Here is a 27,910-nt window from a genome sequence, read left to right on the forward strand (position 1 = left end):
AAAAAATTTATCGTCAATGACATTCATAACACAACTTATTTTCTATCGTTAAAAAAAGACTGTATTGCAAATTGAACACGCATGCGTATATAGAAAGAGTTGTGATTTCTCACTGAAGACGAGTCGAAACAACATTATATGATTTTACTGCCTAGCACAGGGTAAATTTCAGGTGCGAAAATTAGAATTTCTTGAAAATGAACTCTACCGGAATGATGTACAGCATAATCACGTGACCCAGATCATGCCTACATACGTAAACACGTCAACGTACCCAATACTAGACACCTAAACTTGTTCACAAGTTTAATAACCGTATTTGTTACACTTTGATTGGTCGAAAAACGTACACGTGACAGTTAAAGAAAGGATTGAACATGCCGAGAACAAAATTATCGCACGATGATTATAAACATACACTTTACATGCAATTATTACTCATACTGTATAATATTAGGTTGAGAGAACTGAAAAAATCTGGTTTGCCAAGAATGTTTACCGAGACATTATACTGTAACTAGCCAACACAAAGTTACGTCATGTTAATGAATATTCTTAATGCATGCTTTATGGAAATGATACTAACTTGCAAGAATTGGGCAACATTTCAACTTGAAAAGAAATGGTGTCCAGGACAGTAAACACTCGTGATGGCATTTCCCGTCACTCTGAAGACATTATTACGTATGTTTTTATTTTCTATATTCAAAACCTCAATCTTAACACAACATATACGACAATTGCTGTGCCCAAGATTCCGATTTATGTGAATTACTCCATCTTTCCTGTATTTATTTTCGCGCCAAATAAACGTCACAGATTAGCATATTATGAGTGGCATGTAGACCACATGTACATTCACTGATTAAGAGATTACGATTCATATTTAACATACTTTTCAACATTTTTTTACCAATTTTGATATTAATATCATAAAAGTGATTGAACAGTTTTCATGTTATCGCCACAAGCAGATTTCAGGAGGGAGAGACATTTCACACGTCAGGTATCCTAAACAACCTGAAAAACGTCTGAGTAGAAAATAATCTACCAACAAAATGAGAATAAAATATTCAATATTGTATAAAAAGTACGTGAAACAACACAGTACTCTAAAAAAAAACCACTGAACTAATTCCTGAATTTTCAAAAACACTTCAAAACGAACGTCTCATTAAAAAAATGTGACAATAAACCAAACGCAGACGATAACTTTAAACGCGGGAAAGTTATGAATTGTAGTACACGCAAAGAACATCTTATCATGGAAAGGCATGATGTCGATTCTTGTCATTTTGAAAGAAGAAGTCTTACATAATCAACTTGACTGGTAAAAGGCACACATCATCGAATTTACAAGAATGAAAAATCTTCTCTAACGACGCGAAATGCACTTTTACGTTCACTAAAAACGCAAAGGTCCTGGACATGGTCTGGAAGTCAAGAGTAGAGTATGACCAAGATATTTATTTGCGTATCAGTTGGCCACCCCTCTCCTTACTATTGGTCCATTGCTTATAATGTCTATCAATTTAACCTATCCCGGTTGTTATACAGAAAAAATCAGTGCTGCCATTTTTCCCAACAAAAATAACATAGATGAAGTTCAAAACCGAAAGAAAGTAATCACGCGATGTTCCCAAAAAAATACGTGACCCAATAAACGGGGAACTGCTCCAAAATCTCTATACTCTCGATGCCATGGAAGTATTGCTTGAGTGTACGTTTGTCAGACTTCAAGAAAACCGTCAACCATTACCATAAACCTTCCCGCCATTTTGTTACAAGTATTTTTCATCTCTGTTTCTTTCTTCTAAAGTTGATGGCAGTCTACACATGATCAACTTTGGTTTGGTCATCCACCTTGAAGTCAGTGACATTACCATTTATTTGTCCGACTCTGTCGTAAGCTTCCCGTGCGGCTCTTTGGTTTGGCGTTTTGATTGCTTTAATCAGCCGCTAAAAGAAATGATGGGAAACATTATTGAAATGCAAAGAAACAGGGTTCAATCCGTTGACAGGGGGTGCCTACGACATAAGATAACAGAATAAACGAAGTTATATGGATCTAATTGAAATAAGGTGACGTCAGAATACAAGTCACTTAGTAACTATGATTCCTTAGGAATATAACAGATAATTATCAGCCTTAACAAAAGTATGCACCTCTGCATCTAAACTATTATAAGATAAGTCGTGTGGCTTCGGTCCGCCCTCATCGGCCTGTTCTATCTAGCTGTACATGTGAATGGAGTTGATGTGTGAGGGCGCCCCGTCATGGCCTCCCTTACAGACTACGCTGTATCCTATTTGCCTGAAAATCGAAGTTATCAAATCTCTGCAAACTTTACCGCGTGGAAGATTGTTCATGATCCTCTTGAAATACTTAAAGAAATTTGGTGTTTAATCACTTTTTTTTGCAATGACAGTATTCGGGCAGCCATTTTGGATTTTGAAATATTTTAGTTTATTAACCGTACAGCCTACACGAAGGGTCGTGTAAGGTCTATGCTCTGAGATCATTTTGATCTGTATGTCAAAAATGTGTATAGTAATCCTTTAGAAAAGGTTGGAGTTTTCTCAAACAAAGTAACAACAACAGTTTAAATCTTTCATTTCTGAGGATACTACATTGATAAATGGGAAAAACTTAGTGGGGCTTTACACAGGTGAACAAACAACCCCTGCAAGCTGATTAGTTCTGGAAGTTGATTGGTTGCCATTGGACGAGTTCATTTCGGGTTGGAAGAGTTCATTTTTAGAATGGCGCGATAATAGAATCAGTTTACCTCTTTCAGTGAACCTGGCGTTATCATCAAACTATAAATAACAAATACAGGAATAGCTGCCATCGATGATATTGCCATCAGCCAACCCAAGACATTGGCCCATACCGGATATACGTAGTTATCGTAAGTTAGCGGTTGGTAACCATACAATCCAAACACTATATTGAACTGTGTAAGGAGAAAGACAAAATTATCAGTTATATCTTCAGCTGACTTAATTATTATCTACTGTATGATAAACGTTGATATTGGAGATTAATGTTCCTTTTGTCACTATGTCATAGCCAGAGACAAATGAATCCCCAACTTGAACATTAAAGTGGCTATAGGCGCTATAGATGACAAAGTGGTATTCAGTTTTGGATTTTTTAATCTATAAAACAACTTTACTACGTTTTTATACTTAACAATGTAAAACAGCAAATACTAAATCCTTGTTTGTAACTCAAAATATTAAAAATGTTTAAAATATTTGTTATAATTGTACGTACAATAACAAGCATTTTATACACCTTTTAGATCTTTCTTTTTTTTAAATTTATTGAACAAACACGGACTAGGTCGATGCTAATTCACATTGGGGTTGTATTGCAAGTAGGAAAACTTAGTAGAGTTGTCATAAAAAATTAAAAATCTGAAATAAATGCAATGTACCCATATTTCATGCATATAGCCACTTCAACAACAATGCAATAACGCACAATGCTGTAGAAGTAATGTCTAAAATCAACCATGTTTTGGGACATGACACCACATTCATTCAATAGTATATACATACAGAGACAGAATAACAAGATGTAGATGTAGAAAGGGTCAATACTAGCCATAATTATCAAATAAAAGTTGCTACAATAGAAATCAATAGAGCTGTGAAAGGGAATGACCAGAACAATGTTATCAAAGATAGACATGGTTGATAATAACCTTGTAGGAAAACACCCCTACAGTGTGTTAATTATAATAAGTCAGAAACCAATGATCAAAGCCAGATGTGTTGTCTAGTCATATTTTTGGACCATTTTAATAAAAAAATGAAATGATATTATAAATATGGTTGAAATGTTCTATTGTTTTGAATTTTGAATGTTGTGATGTAATCGTGATTGTATCATAATCAATCATTTCCAAAGTTCTTTTTGCAGCTTTATTTTAATTGTAATTACGGTGTACCCTGGGCACACATCCACCCATTGTAATTACAGTGTACCCTGGGCACACATCCACCCATTGTAATTACAGTGTACCCTGGGCACACATCCACCCATTGTAATTACAGTGTACCCTGGGCACACATCCACCCATTGTAATTACAGTGTACCCTGGGCACACATCCACCCATTGTAATTACAGTGTACCCTGTGTACACATCCACCCATTGTAATTACAGTGTACCCTGGGCACACATCCACCCATTGTAATTACAGTGTACCCTGTGTACACATCCACCCATTGTAATTACAGTGTACCCTGGGCACACATCCACCCATTGTAATTACAGTGTACCCTGTGCACACATCCACCCATTGTAATTACAGTGTACCCTGTGTACACATCCACCCATTGTAATTACAGTGTACCCTGTGCACACATCCACCCATTGTAATTACAGTGTACCCTGTGCACACATCCACCCATTGTAATTACAGTGTGCCCTGTGCACACATCCACCCATTGTAATTACAGTGTACGCTGTGTATACATCCATCCATTGTAATTACAGTGTACCCTGTGTACACATCCACCCATTGTAATTACAGTGTACCCTGTGTACACATCCACCCATTGTAATTACAGTGTACCCTGTGTATACATCCACCCTGTGCACACATCCAACCAAGTAAGCCGCTTACGATATGCGATACACACAAACTATATCATAAAAATTGATACACTTACCAGGAGAAAAATGGGACTGACAATAGGCCAACAAATTTTCCAGTACATGCCAGGTTCCGACCCAAGCATTTCTCTTATGTCGCCACAGAATCTTTTATAACCTGGAGGAAGGGATGACAAATTAACACACAGTTAAAATGACAGACAGACAGACGGACGGACGGACGGACAGACGGACATACATACATACAGACAGACAGACAGACATACATACAGACAGACAGACAGACAGACAGACATACATACATACAGACAGACAGACAGACAGACAGACAGACAGGCAGGCTGGCTGGCATACAGAGACATACAGACAGACAGACAGACAGACAGACAGACAGACAGACAGACAGACAGACAGACAGACAGACAGACAGACAGGCAGGCAGGCAGGCAGGCAGACAGAGACAGACAGACAGACAGACAGACAGACAGACAGACAGACAGACAGACAGACAGACAGACAGACAGACAGACAGGCAGACAGACAGACAGACAGACAGACAGGCAGGCAGCAGTGAGAGAAAGAGAGCGGGGAGAGGGCGGGAGAGGGAGGGAAATATGAGAGAGGATTCGGAGAAGAAAGTGTATGATGTCTTATCTAGAGATATCGTTATAATGAACTATTACTATAATTATTCACATCATGTACTCTTTTGACGTCTGCTTGTCTTGTTTGCAGTATGGCAGCAAACTCTACTTGAATAGTAAATTATCTGGAAAGTATTCGGTAACTCAAGGGATATATCGCAAACAAATCGTTTCCTGGTAGCACAACTAGCACTGATAGCGGTGAATCAACGAACAAATATTATCACCTACCGTAGAACCATGACACCGCCACTGCTTCAAAAAATACAGCCCATAGTATTGAGTAACCCGCTGCATATGCATCCAGTAGAGTAACCACGTAGGCCCCACCCTATCAACAAAATTAAATGGGAGAGTTCTTTCGTCAATAGTATGAAGTCGAGATGTGCATACAATTACTTTTTTTTCAAACGACACAAGATATCAGAAGCTTCACGTTTGGTCATTCTTTTCAACCATCACTGTCATTATTCTATGACGAAAACTAATGAATAACGTTATCATTGTTTTATGACTCCGAGTTTGGTCAGACACTTCGTTTCATCTGATATCATTAGATTTGACACTGACCTTCAGCTTCAAGGTTAAATGTCACAATTGTGCCATTTTTTTGCATATCGCACGCTCTTTGCAGTATTCAAGTATAGTCGCGTTCATATTTACATTGATTATTTTTGTTGCCCATATATATCACTTTCGACTGACTGGCGGCCATATTTGTAGTAAAATCTACTACTAGTAATTGTAAAATGTATCTGGAAATACAATGCATGAAGACCCGGCCCTAGTGTCTAAATCCATATATTATCAGATTTATATGTCAGCTTGTAATTAAACCATACTAACTGTAATATGTGACAGTGGCTGATTTTTTTTGTCCTAATCTTATCACAAAGATAAAGCATCACGTTGCACATATACATGTGTGTTGTCTTGAAGCTCATGTTACGTTTGATGGAATGACACAGCCATATATTTGCCTGGAAAATTTACTTTTAGTAAAAATTAGTTTGAAGTATGTCTTCGACGAAGACTTGTTTAATGAAATAATTCTGACCTGTGTACACATGGACAATCCAACCAGGAAGTAGAAGGTAAAAAGTACTGCCACGAAGATCTCTCTGTGAGGTTTGATAGACTTTGGAAATTCATCGGACACTCCAGTCAAAATAGCTTCAGATCCCCCAAACTGTAACAAAGAGTAGGACATTAAATTTGGATACTTGAAGTGGCATAAGCTGATTTTATAACCTTTTTTATTCTAGTGAAAATACTCCATTGTTGTGTAATGTTAATATTCATTATATACTAGTAAGTGTTTGGTATACTAAGGACAGCAAGTAGTTCTGAGATCCTATCAAAGTGTGATTGATAAGTCTATGAATGGCAGCCAAGAACTTGCTTTCAATAAAAGCATGGCTGGTTGCATACGGAAGTACATTCCTGCATGTACTTATCGCGATATCGAATGGTTGTCCCGCTTAGTGTTGAAATGTAATAAGTTGCCGATCAGTTTGGAAGGCTTTAAATATGTGCGTGCGTGTGTGTGTGTGTGTGGGTGGGGGGGGGGGGGGGGGCTGGCTATTAAATTTCAAAATAATGTAACCCAACGAGTTAACTGACATGAGTGTAGTCTTTGGAAAACGACTTCGTTATCTATGAAGACGAGGTATTCGAAATGAACAGCAATCTATGTTGCGATAACAAATAAATACTTAACTTTCCAGTGACAAGTTACCGAAACTTACCGAACTGTCCTGATAAGTTACTGAAACTTATCGAATTGTTCTAGGTTTTGAAACTTACCTTTTGATAATTCACCGAAACTTACCGAACTTCCCTATGATAATAAGTTTTGAAACTTACCGAACTGTTCAATGATAATTTACTGAAACTTACCACACTGTCCTATGACAAGTTACCGAAGCAAACCGAACTTTCCAATGATGTTACTGAAACTTACCGAACTTATAATTATGAAACGTTACTCCAATCTGCCGAAGTGTCCAACGATAATTAGTAACTGAATTTGAAACTTACCGAACTGTCAAGTCCAAGGGTAATCAACATAGCAAAGAATATCAATGACCAAAACGTCGACCCCGGCATCGTTGAAAGGGCTTCTGGGTAGACGATGAATACGAGACCAGGACCTATCGATGACGTGAACAAATATTAAATCAGTGAATATATGGAAAGTGTATTACACTTGCACTATACCAAAGAGTTTGAAACAAATATGGAAACATCGAAACGGTCATTTTTTTATGGGTAAAGGTTTATGTGGTATGCATTGAGGTGCGATATTTTGAGGAGTTATAACGCCTCTTGAGAACTTGTCAAAATATGTGTTAGAATTAGAAGGACTGTGACCAAAGGAACGTGTGCGACTCGCACAAAGACATATTACGTGAAATTATTGAATATGGTATACACTACAATATAGCGTACATAGTTAACGCGTTTGGATTTCTCGTACGTGCGATTAGCTCAGAGATTAGTAAATGGCTTTCAAATCTGGATTTTATTTCCAACATGTATGATGTAAATACACGTACAGCTTAGTTCTATGATAACTTGTTTTAATCCATTAGTGTTATGCGATGTGTTAGACTGTACCTTCTGTTGCTACCTCCCCTACTTCCAGTCCCTGACGAGACGCCATGTACCCCAACACAGAGAAAATGACGAAACCAGACAGAAAACTGGTTAGGCAGTTGATACTGCTGGTAACTAAGGCATCTCTGGTGAAATAAAGGAGAAGCTATGATTAACACTTTTGACCATGTCATTACAGCCTTCGATTTCAATGTTTTTTGTCGGTTGAACTTTTATTGCCTTGAATATTTCTTAGACTTATAATAGGATTTTAGAGAGATCTTTTAATGTATCAATTCTTTTACTGACTATTATTCAACGATTTAAGAATTCAAATACCCAGTGTAATACATGTTACCTTGTCTACAGAGAAACAAAAATACTATCAGTATAGCGCCCCTAGTGTATCAAGATAAGAAAATTTGAATTCATATTGGGCACATTACAATATATCCTTGTATATATATTGCGCCATTGCCAATACTGGATATGAAATATATACATTCAAAATTTTCAGTTCAACATCTAGTTGCAAAGTGAACAGTTTAGCACATTCATTAAATGGTTCAGTCACCATGATAACACAAATTAGAAACTTGTCTCATCGAATGGCAGACAACACCAGTGGAGACATTGCACGTAAAATTGAATACGGAATTCTGGGTATCTTCTTACCTGTATACGTTATTATGGAATTTGTTGTAGCTGGAAAACGCTAAGAGAACACCAAAACCAGGACCAAGAGAGAAGAAGATTTGTGTGGCTGCATCAATCCATACCTGTACAATGATAGAACACGGAGTTAAAAATAATAGACACAACTCGACACAACAATAATAATAATAATAATAATAATAATAACAATAACAACAACAACAACAACAACATCATCATCATCATCATCATCATCATCATCATCATCATCATCATCATCATCATCATCATCATTGTCGTCGTCGTCACCACCACCACCACCACCAGCACCACCAGCAGTACCACGTACCATACATTGTCATTACTGTCCCTTTTACTGGTAAGGAAAGTATAGTCATGTATACCTACTTACCTGGGGAGATTTAAGTCTACTGAAGGTTGGTATAAGGTAATACTCGATGCCTTTCCGGGCTCCTGGTAGTGTTACTCCACGAATCAATAAGATGAATAGGACAAGATAAGGGAATGTAGCAGTGAACCAAACAACCTGAGAAATCCAATATACACGGATATGTTAAATCTTATGTAGTAAGATCAGTACATGTCGTTTTGAATTACGTCATAACTGAAGAATATTGCATTGCTTGTGTTGGTTTACCATAAACTATTCATAATTAACATACGAAGAAAATTTTACAATCAAACCATTATCAATCAGACTTGATGGTCAATTACATTAAGAAAAATATGGAATGGTTTTCATTTTATTCAGATTGCCAAAACATGAAAATAGCTTGTGAAAAACGATGACTCTGAGGTAATGTGTTCTCTCATATATCGCACGAGGGTAATAAATGTTTCAATAGCCGTTACCCGATCGAATGTTCCTATCTGAAAAAATAGCAATTTGTATATTGAAGCATGTGATGATCTCCGTCCATATCTAATTGTTAACTGTGAACATAGTGCAGCCAATGTATGGGCAGAATGAGACAGAACAATGTGAAAGAGAGGATGATAACTTGTCTACCAAGGCTTGGGGGCGCTATAACGACTGGACTTACCTTTCCTGAGGCTTTGATACCTTTCCAAAGACTGAAATAACAGATGACGTAAACGGCCAATAAACAAAGTACCAACTGCCATTGAATGTGACCGAGGTTATTGACCCCGTCAGTTGCATGTAATTGGAAAACTCCCCTCCTGAAAGACATTGATAGAGTACAATGTAGCAAGACTAATAGTTTTTATTTGAAGTTATTGTATAACAAAGAAATTACATGAGAAAACCTAAAACCAGAATGAGATCAATGGACAATTAATGAGAGAAATACAATTCAATTTAAACTAAACTGACTTTACCGAAATAATTGGACCAAACTAAAATCAACAATTTGAAAACAAACTGAAACATATTGTAAACTGTTTGATCGAATAATCAAAGTATATGCACACAAATACATTCTCTGATAATGAAAATGGGACAAAGTATTTAATTTTCAAGTGAACAAAACTGAAGATGATATTTGCCAGTAGTGGTTGAGCTGTGGCCTGTGACCTGTGACACATAGTATATCGTTAGTATCGATGAAGCGTTTTTCCCTCTGCTTGGTAATATTCTAGGATTTCGTTGTCATTTTTAGTGAATTATTCCTTTGTAAAACTCTTATTTTAAACATATCAACTTTGAACTTACTCAAAGTATTCTGTAGCTGCTGATACCGTTTTATTGACATAGACATAGGATCCAGACTCGTTGTAATCTACACCGTAACCATCTGGTAGGTTTGCCATGGAAACGTTGTACTCCAAAGGGACGTAAAATTCAGGCCCCTCAGTTGGATGAAAACAACGCTCTGTGTTAAATTCGTTTCCACAGTGGCTCCAAGGCAAGACAGAGGTAAAGGAGGCGAAGAAGTAGTAAAAGGCCCAGGAAATGATGACGTTGTAGTAGAAGTCTACGTAAAATGCAATCATAACAACAGCCCAGCCAATACCTGAAAATATGTAAAAATTAGAATACATTATTAGAAAACCCTGGAAAGGGCGGTAGAGAGAATGCTTCTGCCAAGGCTGAGCAGTTCTCTTGAGGGCGCCCATACTTTGCAACTCTTTTTTGAAAATGTTTTGTTTGTACAATAACTTATTCGTAATATTGTACTCCCTGAACAGCATATAATCACTTATGGATAAACGTATTTTTGTAGCTGTATACATGATAAATCAAATTAAATTGATTTTTGGGTTCGCACCCAAAAGTCAGCGCCCTCAACGAAGATCATGATTTCAACCCGTTTCTATACTAAATATGAATATCGACCACTTCACAGTCTGAATGTCATAGAAATGACGATTTAAACTCAGAATGAAACTTAATTAAACAATTTAGCTGTTTTGTCAAAATCTAAAATTTCAACAATTAGACAATCTAAAAGAATTAAGCACCATCGCACTATAAAATGACTATAGCAAGTTATTTCACAGACCAAAGATGACGAAGCGCCATCAGTGGTTAGTGCTTGATGATGAGCTCGCCATTGATAGTTGGTGTTAGTTACTCCATCATGGTCGCTTCACGAAAATCTCTAAATTTGAGGTCCGGGGTCGAATAACCATATCATATCGATATCTATAATAAATTGGGCCCAAGTCTCTTAAGACAATCTTTCTACAAACGTTCACCTATCTATGTTTTTACATAGAGTCTTGCTAATAAATAACCAAGTAAATTAACAGAAAAGAACTTCAGTTCAACTACTATTGGCGGAGGGAAGTTGGGTGGATTAAAAAATAAAAATAAAAAATCAGGTAAACACAGGATCTTGTAAATTCTGCCTATAGAGGGCCTCCTTCATGGTACAAACCACATTATGGTGTTGATTAATTCCAATGTCAACTGAAATTAGTATTCTTCCTTCTCACCTTTGAATAGCGGACACAGTTTCTTCCATAATGTGATAGCCCCTGTTCTGTTAAACTGACCCAAAGCCAATTCCATGTAAAAGAGTGGAATTCCTCCAACCAACAACATAATGGTGTATGGAATGAGAAAGGCACCTGGATGATAACAAGGACAAGAAGAGAAGAAATTTGTTAAGCTCACTTGAAATCAGAGAGAGGAATGAATACTTAGCTTATATACGCCGGGAACTAACCTTGCGAGTGACAGTTGTGGAAGGTGTGCAGATTTGATCTCAAACAATTCCTGGTTGTTTAAAAATTATCTTATTGATATAAAATTGTTTAAAATAGTATTTAAAATGTTTTTTAAGGATTGGCTTGATTGCATTTATTTATCTTTATTTCCTATAGTATTGAATCATTTATTTTTGACTTTGTCGGTTTGGGTTGAGCACCTATATAGTCCAACAAGGTGAGACGTTCAACCCAAGAGGAAAACCGCAAACAACAATAGACAGATAAAAATAAATAAATAAAATGAATGAACCGATTTTATTCAGATCGTCACTGACGGTTCAGGACTCTAGCTTTGGGAGAGAAGTCTTTGTGGATGGTAGTTAGACGAAGACTGAGTAATTACCTATACGCGGTTCATTTAAGTTAATTAGACTGTTTACATTTAATTCTTTGTTAATTAAGTGATAGCAAATACTTATTATCATTGCTTCTCAATAAAAGGAAACGAAGACAGAAATAAAGTATGACATAGACCATTTCATAATTAAAATCAATAGAACGAAATAGACTAAGGGAATACATATTGATGTAGCGAACAAACACGAGTTTTATAATTACTTTTAATAGGAGTGTTGCTATATGTAGTTCTGAAAAAGAAAGAAGTGAAACCAAAGGCAAACAACGTATGATTGGAAAAAATACACTCATTCCATCGACTTCATTCGTCTTATTACTGTTCATATAAAAGGACACATGTACTCTTACGATTATGAAGTTGAAAACCAACAAATCATCATTTTTCCCATTTTAACTTTAATTATGAATGAGTCATAGATAGCACGTGGAATATGCAATTGTCACAGAAAAGAATAAACTATGGACACACTGTAGCAAATCATGAGTTGACATAATGGCGAAGTACTAGGTAACTTAGGCAAAAAATGCATTGTTTCCGACAACATGACTTGAGAATACAGGATAGGTAGATAAGAGTTTTTGTTGTTGAGAAGCTGCTTCCATCCTAAGACAAGATACTCTAGATCTTTGGTCACAATATTTCTGTGATAGTTTGATAGGATGTACAAGTAGTAAATGAAGACAATTACAATTAAATTAAGTGAATGGCATGTGACTCACATAGTCAAACCCAATAAATGATTAAATAAGTCATGATTAAAATATTATCACTTGAAAGGTGTGACACAAACCAAAATTTGGTTATTTGACCTTGCACAACACAACACAACACAACACAACACAACACAACACAACACAACACAACACAACACAACACAACACAACACAACACAACACAACACAACACTACACTACACTACACTACACTACACAACACAACACAACACAACACAACACAACACAACACAACACAGCACAACACAACACAACACAACACAACACAACACAACACAACACAACACCCTGAACGCAATGCAACGCAACGCAACGCAACATAACATAACACAACATAACGCAACACACGAAACTTGAAGAAAGTATAAAACATCGCGATCGCATTATAATATCGTTCCAATGTATGACACACCACTTCTGTTGAACATGAAAGGTATTTACATATAATATATGTAATAAATATGTTGCTAGACAACACAAGACAACTGAGTAAACTTAGGTAATCGCAAATCTTAAATCTATGTTTAGAACACCGAGGGTCAGGGTTTTCTTTAGGCAAGACATTTTATATATTAATTGCTGGTCATGCACAAATACATACATACATACATACATACATACATACATACATACATACATACATACATACATACATACATACATACATACATATTGCATACATACATACATACATACATACATACATACATACATGCATGCATGCATGCATGCATGCATGCATGCATGCATGCATGCATACATACATACATACATACATACATACATACATACATACATACATAAATACATACATACATACATACATACATACATACATACATACACACACGCACGCACACACACACACACACATACACACACACACATACATACATACATACATACATACATACATACATACATACATACATACATACATACATACATACATACATACATACATACATACATACATACATACATAACCAATGTTTTGCCTTGTAAACATATGAGTCTGATGAGAATATTCATATTCTGTAGTCTTGCCCAAATATTTATTCACAAACATTTTATGGTTGATATGTTGATAACATATTTCTATATGGTATTTTCCTAAAAAGTTGGGAAAAATCCCCAAAATCTATCATTTCATAATTTTAAAAATGCATACATTGGTTATTCATTTTCTCATTTCATTTTGTTGTTCCATGCTAATAGACTTAACTAATAGCGTCAAAAAATAACATCATCTGTTTTTGTATTATTTTGAGGGCCTATAAACAGAGTCTTCCTTTCAAACTCTGTATCTATAAATTAACTATATATTCTTATCTAAAATCTCTGTGAAGGGTAGTCGTAGCTTTCTGTCTTCAATAAATAGAAGAAAAACCCCATAATTACATTAACCACATTCCACAAAGCGAAATTCCTTTCGGTTGCTTTCTTTTGCACAAATGATTTAAGAAATTTTTTTTTTCAATCACCAGAAAACAATTTTGTGATGTTGGGATTTGATTTTTGTCTATAAATCGTGACATGTATTAGCGATTTACATGTTTATTTCTCTATACACAATGTAATCGGTTTATTTCTACCTCAATGACCTGCAAAGAGCCGTCTTTTCGTGAAACTGAAAGTCATGTAGTCAGCAATACACATAGGGTTTCTATATTATGACTTTATTGAATAACAAACACGTATTATAGCAGTAATAGTTGTTTGATTGATAGTGACACGATTTTAGTGTCATTTGGAACATGCATAGCAGCGTAGGTATGTAGATGTGTACATGGTACGTACACGTACACGTACACGTACACGTACACGTACACGTACACGTACACGTACACGTACACGTACACACTGACGGCACATTATACAACAATGCTTGTACCCACTTTTACATCATAATCTTTTTCATTATTTCCCCTATATGTGATGACAACTGATTCTTATAAACCATTGTTGAAAATGCCTTTCGAGACTAGAGTAATATTTCGTTCCTATCGAGTACGTCGTCGTATGCAGAACAATGTGAGCAGACGCCATAAAGTGGTAATTATTTGAACTAACGTTATCGGAGTTAATGAAACAGTAGCCTCAAATTGTTTGGGCAAGGATAAAAGAGATGTTTACCCCTCACTTTGTTTGTTCCCCCGAATGCCTTACCCTAGAGTACAGTAAGCCTCTCTCAAGCCAGATTTTCCAAATATTAAAACTCTATTTATAAGGATTCGAGCGATGTAGAATTGGAAAAACTACTTTTTCTGGGTCCTCTAGAGCATAATGAAAAGCTGCTAAGATAAAAATCAGTCACCGCCTTTGTGCCTCTTAAATACACGGTTTCATTAATGTTACCATGGAAGTATCACCCATGATATTAGTTGATGGACATTTCATTCCAGTGTCTGACATCCCTTCCCCAGTCTATTCTTTGCGAAACACCCATTACTTCTTAAAGTTAACTTTAAAAACATTAACTTCTAATACCACACAGACAGTGCCATGACCACCGGCTCCTTCTTGTGACATAGGAATACTAGGGTCATGCTATACATTCTAAGACATGTTCTCCGAGACCAAAGCAAAGTAATCGATAAATTGGCCCCTTTGTGTTGGTTCAACGTCGAAACAATGTAGTTAGATTTGACCGACAGTTCGATTTTATTTCAATTTCCGTTCATTTGGTATACTTTAAGTGTGTGAGTACACGTAATTTATAGAACTCTCTTCGACGATGTCTTTCGAGTCCTTCGCCAATATTGACAGTGACGAATTTAGAAAATAACACTTAAATGCTAACTGGAAACGCTGACTAACGCGACGAGTGTGAGAGCCCAACATGGAGTTTTCGAGAGTGAAAAATGGCTGGAGCCATTTGAGGGCGAGTGCATAATGCTAAGCAAATCGTGTTAGCCTCTATGGCGGTATATCCACCTGTCAGTTCAAAACACTCTGTCACAACGAATTTGGGCACGATCCTATTATCTCCTCCATACATTAAAATCTCCAAAATTCAACATCAATCATCGCCGTTATTCGTCTTTGACAGCTCAGACCCGGTTTTATATCGAAATGAATGAGAAAAAAATAACGAACTGAGTGTACTTATCTCTGTAACTATGACAACCAGTTAGGAATGTCGATCCATGCAGCTGTTGAAGCTCGAGTAGAGCATAGAACCGAACAAATATTTTGAAGTTTATATTTTTGCTACAATGTAGCCACAGTTCAAATTCACCAAAAGCTTTATTCATAAATTAAATTAGCCCTATACCCTGTAGTGGTTCATATTCTATTATAACATATAATTTTCATACAGCCTTCAGTGATTGGCTAAGACTGTGTCACGTGGTATGGACTAGTGGCTCATAGTGACCTAAATTTGTATACAGAGGGTAATATTCATTTTCTATTTTCCCTAGGGCACTATAACAGTAGCATGAGACAAATACTACCAGTGATTGTCTTTGATTCTGGAAAGAATACATGACAGGAAATGTAACGTGTATCAAACACTAATATTGTCTGGCCTTATTCGGGCACTAGTAGACATCATATATTACCCTAGGCCTCATGCTGTTATGTAGCAACTATTTTCCTCGGCTTTCAGCCTGAAGATGCAGTTGTAGCATAACTGCCCTCGATGTAATAGACGTCTACTAGTGGCCTCATAGCCGGGAAATATTGTAAGCGAAGCCTTTGAAACGTGCTCACCCAAATCTAACAGTAAGTCTATCCATTTCAACTTTTAGTGAAAAAATCCAGATTTTCAATTCTTTCATCGAAATGATCAGAATAGTCACGTGTTTATTTTTAAGTCACGTGTTGCTTTTTATGGAAACCATAGAAAAAGAGCGATGATATAATACTTCTTTTAATATTTAAGAACAGTTTGTAAATTCAAATGACTTGAATGTGAAGTCGCGCACGTGTATGACACACTTTTACACCTTCATAAGTCATAAGTAGACTCGTACTGCTGCAAAAGAAATACATGCAGTGTTTTATTTCCAAATTTCAGAAAACATTTATGCGACAACCCCCCCCCCCCTCGATAAACCGAGTCTTGTTAGGTATCTTTCTTTAATGTCTGGCCTTCCATTACACCAATAGATTTGTAGCCTTCCATTACACCAATAGTTTTGTTGCCATGGAAATCATTGAATATCAGTTTCTACTAAGTTAAGGTGTCAATACAAAAATAGCTTTTCTCTTAACTGCACGTATGCTAGAGTAGTGCAAGTTGGTGACGTCACTTGATGACGTCACCTATGAGAGATTCCATAAAATTCATCAATGCCATAACTGCCATTACATGCAGTTTAAGGGTTGCACGTCAAGCAACGTTCGTCACGGTTTGTTACGAGCCATTGACGACTACTACTACTACTACTACTACTACTACTACTACTACTACTACTACTACACTACTACTACTACTACCACTACTACTACTACTACTACTACTACTACTACTACTACTACTACTACTACTACTACTACTACCACCACCACCACCACTGGGCCAAGCCTTTTGATCGGTAAACGTCATGGAAGTAATCCTTATGTATCAGAAACTAACAATAGTAAACAACATGAACACACGGTCCATTATTTGAATCCTGTCAACGTTGAAGACCGTAATCTACAGACATCGGTTGAAGCTGATATTTTTAAGTCACTTGTCTACAAAAATCACTTCTTTGACCTTCTTTTAGATAATGTAATAAAAGATTCTAATTCATTCAAACTATTCGGTCGCATTTTTATTAAAGTAATCAGTAATTTATCATTTATACGGAGTTAACAAGAACATGAAATGAACATATATCAAGTATGAAAATGAAGAACATTGTAAATATAAACTTAATGACGTCAATTTCAACCTATTTGACTACGTCATACTGTCTGTTAAATTTATTATAAGATAGCCTAGTTAGATTTCTATTCATTTAAAAATTATATAAATTATTTTATTTTATTTTATTTTATTTTATTTTATTTTATTTTATTTTATTTTATTTTATTTCATTTTTATATTTTTTCATTTGTTTCATATTACCTAAATTTCAGAACTGGGGCTGAGTTAAAAGAAAAACGACACCACTCTCTCTCTCATCGATGTGTTGAGTGCATATGAAGATGAACAACACACATATACGGATCTAATACATTAATTCTCTTCAAAATCCCCCATTTATCTTTCACCGTGTATTGTGTCATGTGGAATGATCAATATTTGGACAAACGTTGAAGTGAAGTGTGCTTTCAGTTTCTCTTAAACGTTTTTTAATAACTGTTATTTTGTAATCAAATATCTGTACTCAGAAACATTTGAAAACGATCCAAGGGAACTGATTATACATAATTACTATGTTACACCGATGATAAATCATATTTTTTCCATACTTTTTTGACAATTATTCAATAAAACTTCAAGGCAGATATTTGAGTTTGTTTGTCAGAAGAAATTGTCTAATATCTTACAAGTTGCTATCCATAAACTATCAACTATGTGTGTACAGTTTTGTTCAGTTAACGGGGTTTAAACTGTGGCTGTAACTAATATAAATTTACAGCCAGTTTCACCTAACCTCGCCCAATGGTGAGTGTCACAAATGTATTTTTGTGTTGGTTCATACAACATTGCTAGATATGGGGACGACATTCAGACATATCGACTCTTTACTCATGAAAACAAGCACAAGTTATTGTAACACATAGTTGATTATATTCAATTTCTGTAGTTTACTGCAAGCCGGTAGTAAGGGTGTATTGCAATTACGTGTGGTATTTTAAATTTTGTATCGAGTCTGAAGGGATGGCCTTTATCTAGCGAAAAATGTATGAACCAAAATAAAATACATTTGTGACATTCTTTTTGGCTCAGTTTAGGCGACATTGACTGTAAGTGTATTAATCATGTTTCAGAAACCATGAAATTTTGCATTTGTACGATGTAAGTTTTTGTTAAATGAGAAGTGAAGTTGGTTTTTCAGAGGAGACACGAGAACAACTTCAAAATAACACATTCGCCATTTACATTCCCGGATTATGAAATATCCTGAATGCATTAATGATGAATACTGCACTGCTACAGAGTCTCTAAGTCTCCTTTACATTGTATTTGAAAACAAACATGTACATATGTGCACACGTACAGATGGTATTTTTTAAGTATCGCAAATAATAAGTAGTCCGTTTAAATTTAGAACATCACCAGTGATACTTTTGTTAATGGGACACTTGTGATGAACCCAGCAACTGCATATATCTCTCCTGGTGACCAATTCCTTCATTTGAACATCTAGTCCTCACACTATTGATATAATCCAGTTTTGTAAACATTTAAACCATTTCGACTGAGAAAAATATCATCACTAAACTTGAGAAATATTAGTTCATTCGGTGTTATTAGTAGAATTGCTTGATTCTCGCTTGTTAAAACAGAGCGCGAGAATGAGAGGGAGAGACAGAGAGAGACAGACAAACAGAGACAGACAGACAGACAGACAGACAGACAGACAGACAGACAGACAGACAGACAGACAAGACAGAGACAGAGCGGCATAGATAGAAACACAGAGTAAGAGAGAAGGGGAGAGAGATAAAGAAAACTATGTAGATGTAGATAGACAGACAGAAACTGACAGAAACAGACGATGAGAGAGATAGAGAGAGAGAGAGAGAGAGAGAGAGAGAGAGAGAGAGAGAGAGCGCGAGAGAGAGAGAGAGAGAGAGAGAGAGAGAGGAGGAGGAGGAGGAGGCTAGGAATTACACTTTTTTTCTAGTCACCGTGTAGTCTGTGAATACAATACATTAGTCAACTACATGTCATAAGAGTGACCGTAACGTACCATATCATTGAAAGTGACATACTGCCACCTGATATAAATGTAATGTACTTTTTAACCAGGAATTTAACTCACTTGAGTATATTTGATACAGAATTATATAGGATAGATTTTTATGTTCTTAAATCGAACGTGACGTAAGTGATATCAACTACTGACCTTTGCTATAATAATCAATGAATCTCGTATGAACAACATATTTTTGATCACAAAAATTTACAAATTCATTTTTCCTCACAACTACTATAAAAACAGTTATTCATTAAAGTGTCGTGTTCTAATAGTATCCAAGGTGTCGGTATAATGTTTAGAAGGTCAAAAATAATTACCACTAACAGTATAAAAATATAAATATAAGTATTTTATATAAAATGGCACTAAAAGGGACAATCTTATATATAGCATAACTGGAGCCTGGACTGATGGATCTCTCGAGACACGTTAAGCATTTACAAGTACTACTTAAATTTCACTTTTGTAACACGTTTTACCTACAATGTCAAATGTAACAGCCTTGTTTTTCTTCACATGTAATCGTCTTTAAGACGCCGTTTTCAACGAGTCTTGGTCATTAAGCTTTAAATGCCAAAGATTGCATTCGTGGAGTATTGACTTTGTATTGGCATAAAACCAACACAAGCTGAAATTTAAGATACCCCAACCGTTTGTCAGACATTGTTTGGTAAGTACACTGTATACATGTATATATATTCTGTAGGCAAATCAAAGGAATACTTTGAGACTGCAATCGAAAATACTTGAAAGAAATCATTGCAAGTCTACTTTTCTTTGTTTAGACCCAGATTTAATGTCTTTGTATCAAAAGACATTTTTAATTCCAAATGTGGTGGGAAATATTCTTTGCAAATCTCAAGTTGTGATATTTCTTACTTACCTAGAGAGTCTTTTGATATAATTCTCAATATAATCGATACTGTTGATAAACGAATTGACTGAGCATGCGCATATGCATGGTTGTCAATTGAATGATATTTCGAAAGTTTTCTTGATAATGTAATTTGTTTACATTTAAGACTAAGAATTTTGAGTGAAACTTTTGTTAAGAGAATCTATACGTACTATATAGTGTGTTCCTAATACAAAAATATGTGTCGAGTAGTTTATAGAGCGTTAAAATAATGCTGGTTATCAACATTAACGTGTATTTTGTGTGATGAGAGGTAATTTTTCCCCACAAATCGCGCATGCGTCTTTTATTTGAGTTCTCCACCTTCACCCATATGTATGAAGCCAGATGTGGCTAGCTACACGATAATTTCAGTGTAATATACCCCCCCCCCCCCCACCCCCGCTCTATTCCCACTTAATAATAACGAATCATATATCGAAGTCAGAAAGCAAACGGGCCGGACACATTGACACACATATATTACTGACAAATACTGTTACGATATCAATACATTATATATTTTTTGTCGCGAGTTAATTCACCATTCATATAGTGTTTTTGTTTTGTATATTGTTATTACCTTGAACAAACACAGGTTGAACTTGAACTACCACAGGCATAAACTGAGTGTATACATTTTGGAGGTTACTTTTTTTCTGTCAATGTACTGTATCAGGCCTAATAGTGACCTGTGTTATTTTACTTCCTAAAGTACACTTAACACGCTTCCACTTCAATATAATTAGCAGAACTCTAACCTGGTATTCAGGCATAATATGTAAATGATCCAATGACGTCATTTAGTGTACGTAAATTAAAATATCGGAAAAACCTGTAATATTGCCACATCAAATGCAAGACATGTATTGACAATAATACTGTAACGCATTATTTGACTTTTTAAGATATAATTCATAAATTCAGTTTGTGTCGCTTGAAACATTTGTTTTTCTACACACATCAAAATAGAACCATTACAGATACGTGGTAGCGTTAGTTGTATTAGAATATGCAAATTGCAAGAGAAAGTCGATTTGATACAACACAAAATCAGAATCAACATCTAAAATGTCCTTGGAGTGAATAATTAACAAACACTGACATTATTTACGCTCTCTGTCACTAATACCAAATCCATTAAGATTTCTGCCATCGCCATCAACAATTAATTTTAGCATGTGATGACATAATCTCCAATTAATCACCAGAGAGATGAATAATTTCTCGGCGGTATAGCTTTTTATTTTTACATTGTGTCATTTCTGCTATCATATCCTGTGTTTTAAAAAAACTACCATACTTTCAATGACTATTTATCTAATTTTATAGTAATAATATTTTGTTCCATGATAACCGGAAATGAAGTTTTCTTTAATTACGTGCAACTTTAATTAATATAAAGTTAATGTACATGTAAATTAGTTGACTACTTGAATCAAACCTGTGACAAGCAACGAGGCATTTTAATTTGATTGACCCGTAATTATCAATTAGTCTAATTTTCTGTTCGAAATTAGTCATTAACGCTGATTGGAAACAAGTTTAGATTTTATGAATATTTGCTTCATCGGCGCCACTATGACAGACTAGAAAATGCCTGTCTCTTCGTGAGAGCGCTGACAATGTTCGCTATGGTAAGATACATTACGAAATGAGCTGGATGAAATAAACAGATTTTAATTGATCAGGACAACTGTACAAATATAGGTATATTACAGCCGTGTTTTCATACAATTGTGTCATAATGAAACAGACAGGGCAAGACAGGTTCTAGAAATTGAACTGATAGTGGAGTATTTACTTTGTTGTCTTTCACGTGAGAAATACAAAGTGCGTAAGGCCAGCTGATGGAACAATTTCACATCTCATCACTTTGTCTCGTATTAAGCGTTAACTTGGGGGTAATTGCGCTGAATTGAATTTGATAGTCACCGTTCGATTCTTGCCCTGCAATGAAATTAGAGGATCTCGGGTAAAATGAAGTAAGGGCCAGTGGCTTGCAAGAGGTTAAAGGTCAACTAATTCAATCACATTTTAGTACCGTGTCGCTATTTATAACAAATTTGGCGGTCTTTAAATTGACGACAATGATGTAGTATATTTTTGGACATTAATTTTAACGTTTACTTACATAAAATGTGTACTGATTTCTTCTATCAAAGGTCACAACACGAAAGATTGTCATAATGTCTTAGGAATAAATACATTCGTTTTAGAATTAAAGTTAATTGGAGCATGAAATCTCCATAATTGTGTTTGCATGAAGTTTAGTGCGAATAGGCAATATTCTACCGGTAGTCAACGGGCGCTCTAAATACGGATTATCTAATGTTGACCAGCATATTGAACGTGGTTTAAGGAATTTTTCACAGTTTTAACCGACAGGTGGAGTTTCCTATAAGCTTAATAAAGATCAAGTTTAGTCAACTTATTCAGATGTAGCAGCTAACTTTAACAGTACTTTGACTATGTTCATAAATTTAATAATTAAATAATTCTTTCAATTTCTTAGCTTTACAAGTCTTAAAGATTAGTTCACATAATCTTTCCAATGTTGTTGTATGCATAAAAACCTATTCTGAGATTCACGCTGTGTTCAAACCGAAATGACCTTCAGGGCTCTGGGTTTGTGTCTATACCAAGAACCTCAATTGCTTCACATCATGAAATCGCCATGCGTTGTCAAAACACAGTCGCATAACTGTTTTTTTTTACTTGACTACGTTTATTTCATGCATAACGCCCAAGGACGAAATAATGAGAAGTGATTCCAGTTCGTATGATTGTAAATCCTACAATCCTGATATTAAAGGAAATATTATTGAAAATTTTCGCTGTAGATTTTGTATCAACTGGAGGTACGGTGAGGAGTGACGCCATTTTTAGCCTTCAAATGTTCACGTGCTCTCACTTTTTATGATTCACACTTTGTTATTCTAGATAAATAGTGATTTTGTTCCTTCTTTTAATAATCACTCTTGATGTCAAAGACAAGATGGAACACTATCAAAGTTGTTGTAAATTATCAAACTGAAAACGCTTTGCCGAGTCACGTGAGTCAACACTGTGCGCATGCGTTGATGAAATCCATGCCTTTAACAAATGTTCTCTGCATGCAAAGTATTGTCTGTGATTTTACGGTGCTTTTTATCAGACAAAATGGTCATGACAAGAGACAAAACAAGCTGCTCAAGAAATCTGCAAACTCAGTGAACGCACATGGGGGGGGAGTAGTGAGCGCATGTGTCTGTGTGTATGTACGTTTGCGCGCGCAAGAGCGCCGTGTGGTTTTATTTGTGTAAGCTCGAGCTTCTTGTGCGTATGGTTATACGAGATGTAATGGTTATACGAGATGTATGTATGTATGTATGTATGTATGTATGTATGTATGTATGTATGTATGTATGTATGTATGTATGTATGTATGTATGTATGTATGTATGTATGTATGTGTGTGTGTGTGTATGTATGTATGTATGTATGTATGTATGTATGTATGTATGTATGTACTAGTATGTATGTATGTATGTATGTATGTATGTATGTATGTATGTATGTGTGTGTATGTATGTATATGTGTGTATGTGTGTATGTATGTATGTATGAATGTATGTATGTATGTATGTATGTATGTATGTATGTATGTATGTATGTATGTATGTATGTATGTATGTATGTATGTATGTATGTATGTATGTATGTATGTATATGTGTGTGTGTGTGTGTGTATGTGTGTGTCATCCTGTCAATATACAACTTCTTACCTCCGCCATTTTTGTAGCATAGATAAGGAAATCTCCAAACATTGGCAAGGTCGATACAAAATCCGATGACAGACAGAAGGAAATCCACCTTTTTGCTCCACGTTTCTCTACCATCTCTAGGACCATCCGTTGGCTTTACCAGAGTACATTCGTTGGCTTCTACTTCCTTGGCATTGGCCATCACTTCTTTCTCTGCTTTTACTAGACAAAAACAACCACATAAAAACCATGTAGATAACCGAAAGTCCAAGGTTTCGTTCAAGGAAAATCAACAAGATTTTATACAAACATTTCAATAATTCTTCCAACCTCTTAAGTTTTCTAACCCCCTCCCCAAGTCAAGAACATCTATGTGTGACCTGTCTACCTCCCAACTCACATGAATATTTAATGATTTACTAACAAAATGCATGGTGCGTCGAACTTTGCAAGACACACATATACAGATACACACATACCATACTACACACAACACATCCAAATAAACAAACCCAAACACCCACTCATTCACCCCTTCACTCTTCGCTCACTCCTTCACTGGCTGACTGACTGACTGACTGACTGACTGACTGACTGTCTCACTCACTCACTCACTCACTCACTCACTCACTCACCCACTCACCCACTCACTCACTCACTCACTCACTCACCCACCCACCCACCCACCCAACCCACCCACCGACCGACCGACCGATCAACTCACTCACTCACTCACTGACTCACTCACTGACTCACTCACTGATTGACTCACTCACTCACTCACTCACTCACTCACTCACTCACTCACTCACTCACTCACTCACTCACTCACTCACAGATACACACTTAAATGAATTATTGCGACCATTATGACACCACTCCGAACACTTTTAAAACATACGTTTAGGAACCTCGCTGTCTGTTACCACTCGGAAACCATTAGCAGCTTTGACATTTCAAAGTCGCCATATTAAAACTCGAAAGAAAACCTTTCAACTTCATAACATAGCTCATTTGAGCATGCGTAGTTAGTCAAAACTACCCGTGGTGCTCTATATGTCATCGATTGAATGACGTGCTTTTTACAGTAATAATTATATAGTTTGTATGATTAGCAAGGGACAGAATTCGAGTATGAGATTAAGTTGTAGACTTTTCATTTTAAAAAAATAGCCAGGCTTATACCCACAAAATACCATGATTTCTGGAGTGCACCCAGACTAACTACATTGTGGCTCACTCTGTTTGGTCTGTACAAATTGCCCACGGGTTCTTAACACACTTTGCTGTTTGGAAGAACGATCGAGCAGCTCATTATTTTGAAAGATTAATTGTATAGCCACACGTCCATATTTGATCAAGGTAAAGATCGTGGTTTAGGTTCAGAATGTGACGTATAATGGGAAAATGTCGACGTCGACGTCATTCGCCATTCGCAAATACCCGTCCCCCTGCATCCATAAGAATTACAATATGGTTGACGAAGAAAATCAATGAAAACAAAAATCACTGTAATTTTGAAAGAAAATACTTCCTTGTCAATCTTTAAAGCATAAAAATCGAAATCACGTATCCATATACATTAATTCCACCACATTTATTTGTATTGCAGTATTTAGACATAGTCCCTTGCATTTGATTCTTCATGTGTAGTTCCGCTATATTTAATAGAGATTTGGCAAGGATGCAGATTTCAGACACATTTATGTTCATTTCAGAGGAACAAATATTGACAAAAATGAAGGGATAATAAAATAGAATATGTAAACCAGGTTTTAATTATTAATTATGTGATAACGACCCGTTTTAGTTTGAAGCTGGCTCGCAATAAGTTCAGCACGTAGCTGTGAACGGTTTTAACGACTTGCGATTCTTCGAGTACCTTCGTGATCGGTTCAATGTCATGAACATAGAAATCAAGATAGCTTATATATTATGGTAATAAACCAATTGAATGAAATGTTCTCAGATACTAAGATTATGCAAATATCACCGAGAAATTTTCTTTGTTCTTTAATGGTTGTTTGTCAAGGTACATTTATACTTTCTTGGTCTACTTGTTGTATATTTGTACATGATTCCATTTTGTAGTTATTGGTTGTCGCCACGGTATAAAAGTTGCGATGATTTAGTTTTCGGGTTTCGGGTTTTCGGATGTAAGCAATTAAATTTGACTTTCATATGATTTCACCGCTGCCTGAGCCACTTTCATTGCATAGAAATCTGAGCAAATATTATAATATAAAAAACTAAAATTCTGGTTACACATTACATGTTTGTAAATTGTATTCTTCGAAATCAATGTTTCTGACATTAACGATATAGGGTCTAACCTTACTAGTGGAATGCTTCTAAAAATCGTTCATTTGGATTACTTACGTTTGTATTTCCTAATTTTTGTCTCTGCGACATCCTCCTCGCCACCCAGACACGTAAATCGTTTCATTCTTGATACGCTGCTGTAAGTTAGCGTGGAACTCGCGATCGGAGCTTCAATACTATCCAGCCGAGAGAGCCAAATAGTAATAATCAAAAGGAGCGCTTAGTCACACATCATAGAATGAAGTTCTGCGACTTGTGATTTTTTTTATGTGACACTTTAAACGCGCAGGAATCCTAGAGACCTAATTACCATTCGCCATTCGCAAATAGAATAATAATGTTTCCTCGTTTTCGTGTTGGACGTTTCCTGGCCAATCACATAGCTAATTTTACGCCACAGAAGGCACATTAATATAGTTCTCTTTGGAGGCGTACGATCCTGATTACACGTCTTAGAGGGACGGCAACAGGTTCGTACAAACACGACATGTTCTGGTAGCTTTTAACTTAATTGAATAAATCTCCAACCAAAAGATCTGGACTAGTTTTCCGTGTTCTGTATGAATTGCCTTTCTTGGTGCTGATTCGATTAATTCTTCTCGTCCCTGAGCTTTTCTTGTGTCCAAATGAAAGACACAAAAGCAGCACACGAGTTGAATTGACGTATTCATTGGAAAATAGAGACGGAAAAATAGCTTTATCATAACAGTTTAAGAAGTTACGGGGCCTCCTGCTGAGACTGAGACCACGACTCGGATGTAGTTTTCACGTTGAAATGAGGAAATTAGTTATTTCTGTCCGACCTTAGTGACGAGTCATTTCCTAACCATTGTTATATCTGGAACTTTAAATAATGACAATTTACAAGAAACGGTCAATTTTAGCAAACGATATTCCCAAACATAATTCAGAGTTTGTAATACTAATAATTATATAGCATTACATTTAGGGCATGGTGAGGTCACAAAGAATGGGAAACTTAAAAAAGACAGTGTTCTGCATTTATCGGTGTTGCGTAACATATAATTCTTAACGTTGTTTTTTTCGTATTTACCACGGTAAACATTTCGAGGGTGGGTAATCACCTGCGTCACGGGCGAAGGTGTTTAGTTTTACTTCTTGTCTTTTTTTCAATTCATATTATTGTTCAAACACTATAAAGAAAAATCACCCCAACTTCAAAAACTCACCGTGAATATCATCCATGTCAATGCTAGAATTCGGTGTTTTCTCATAGCCACCCTTTTTGCTGCCTTCGACCAT

The 27,910-nt window shown here is 36.0% G+C and overlaps 1 protein-coding gene across 1 annotated transcript; it reads right to left on the minus strand.

Annotated features, from left to right (window-relative positions):
- Window positions 1-1,830: 1,830 nt before the first annotated feature.
- Window positions 1,831-27,910, minus strand: LOC144449141 (sodium-dependent dopamine transporter-like). The gene is made up of 14 exons (XM_078139607.1): window positions 27,838-27,910; window positions 24,347-24,547; window positions 11,448-11,582; window positions 10,222-10,522; window positions 9,590-9,728; window positions 8,938-9,072; window positions 8,547-8,650; window positions 7,893-8,017; window positions 7,314-7,426; window positions 6,331-6,462; window positions 5,505-5,604; window positions 4,686-4,786; window positions 2,790-2,957; window positions 1,831-1,959 (listed from the first exon to the last, which is right to left on the minus strand). Exons 1-14 carry the CDS (start codon window positions 27,908-27,910, stop codon window positions 1,831-1,833), a joined length of 1,956 nt encoding a protein of 651 aa, XP_077995733.1.

Source organism: Glandiceps talaboti, chromosome 18 (assembly GCF_964340395.1).
Source record: "Glandiceps talaboti chromosome 18, keGlaTala1.1, whole genome shotgun sequence".
Taxonomy (NCBI): Eukaryota; Metazoa; Hemichordata; class Enteropneusta; family Spengelidae; genus Glandiceps; species Glandiceps talaboti.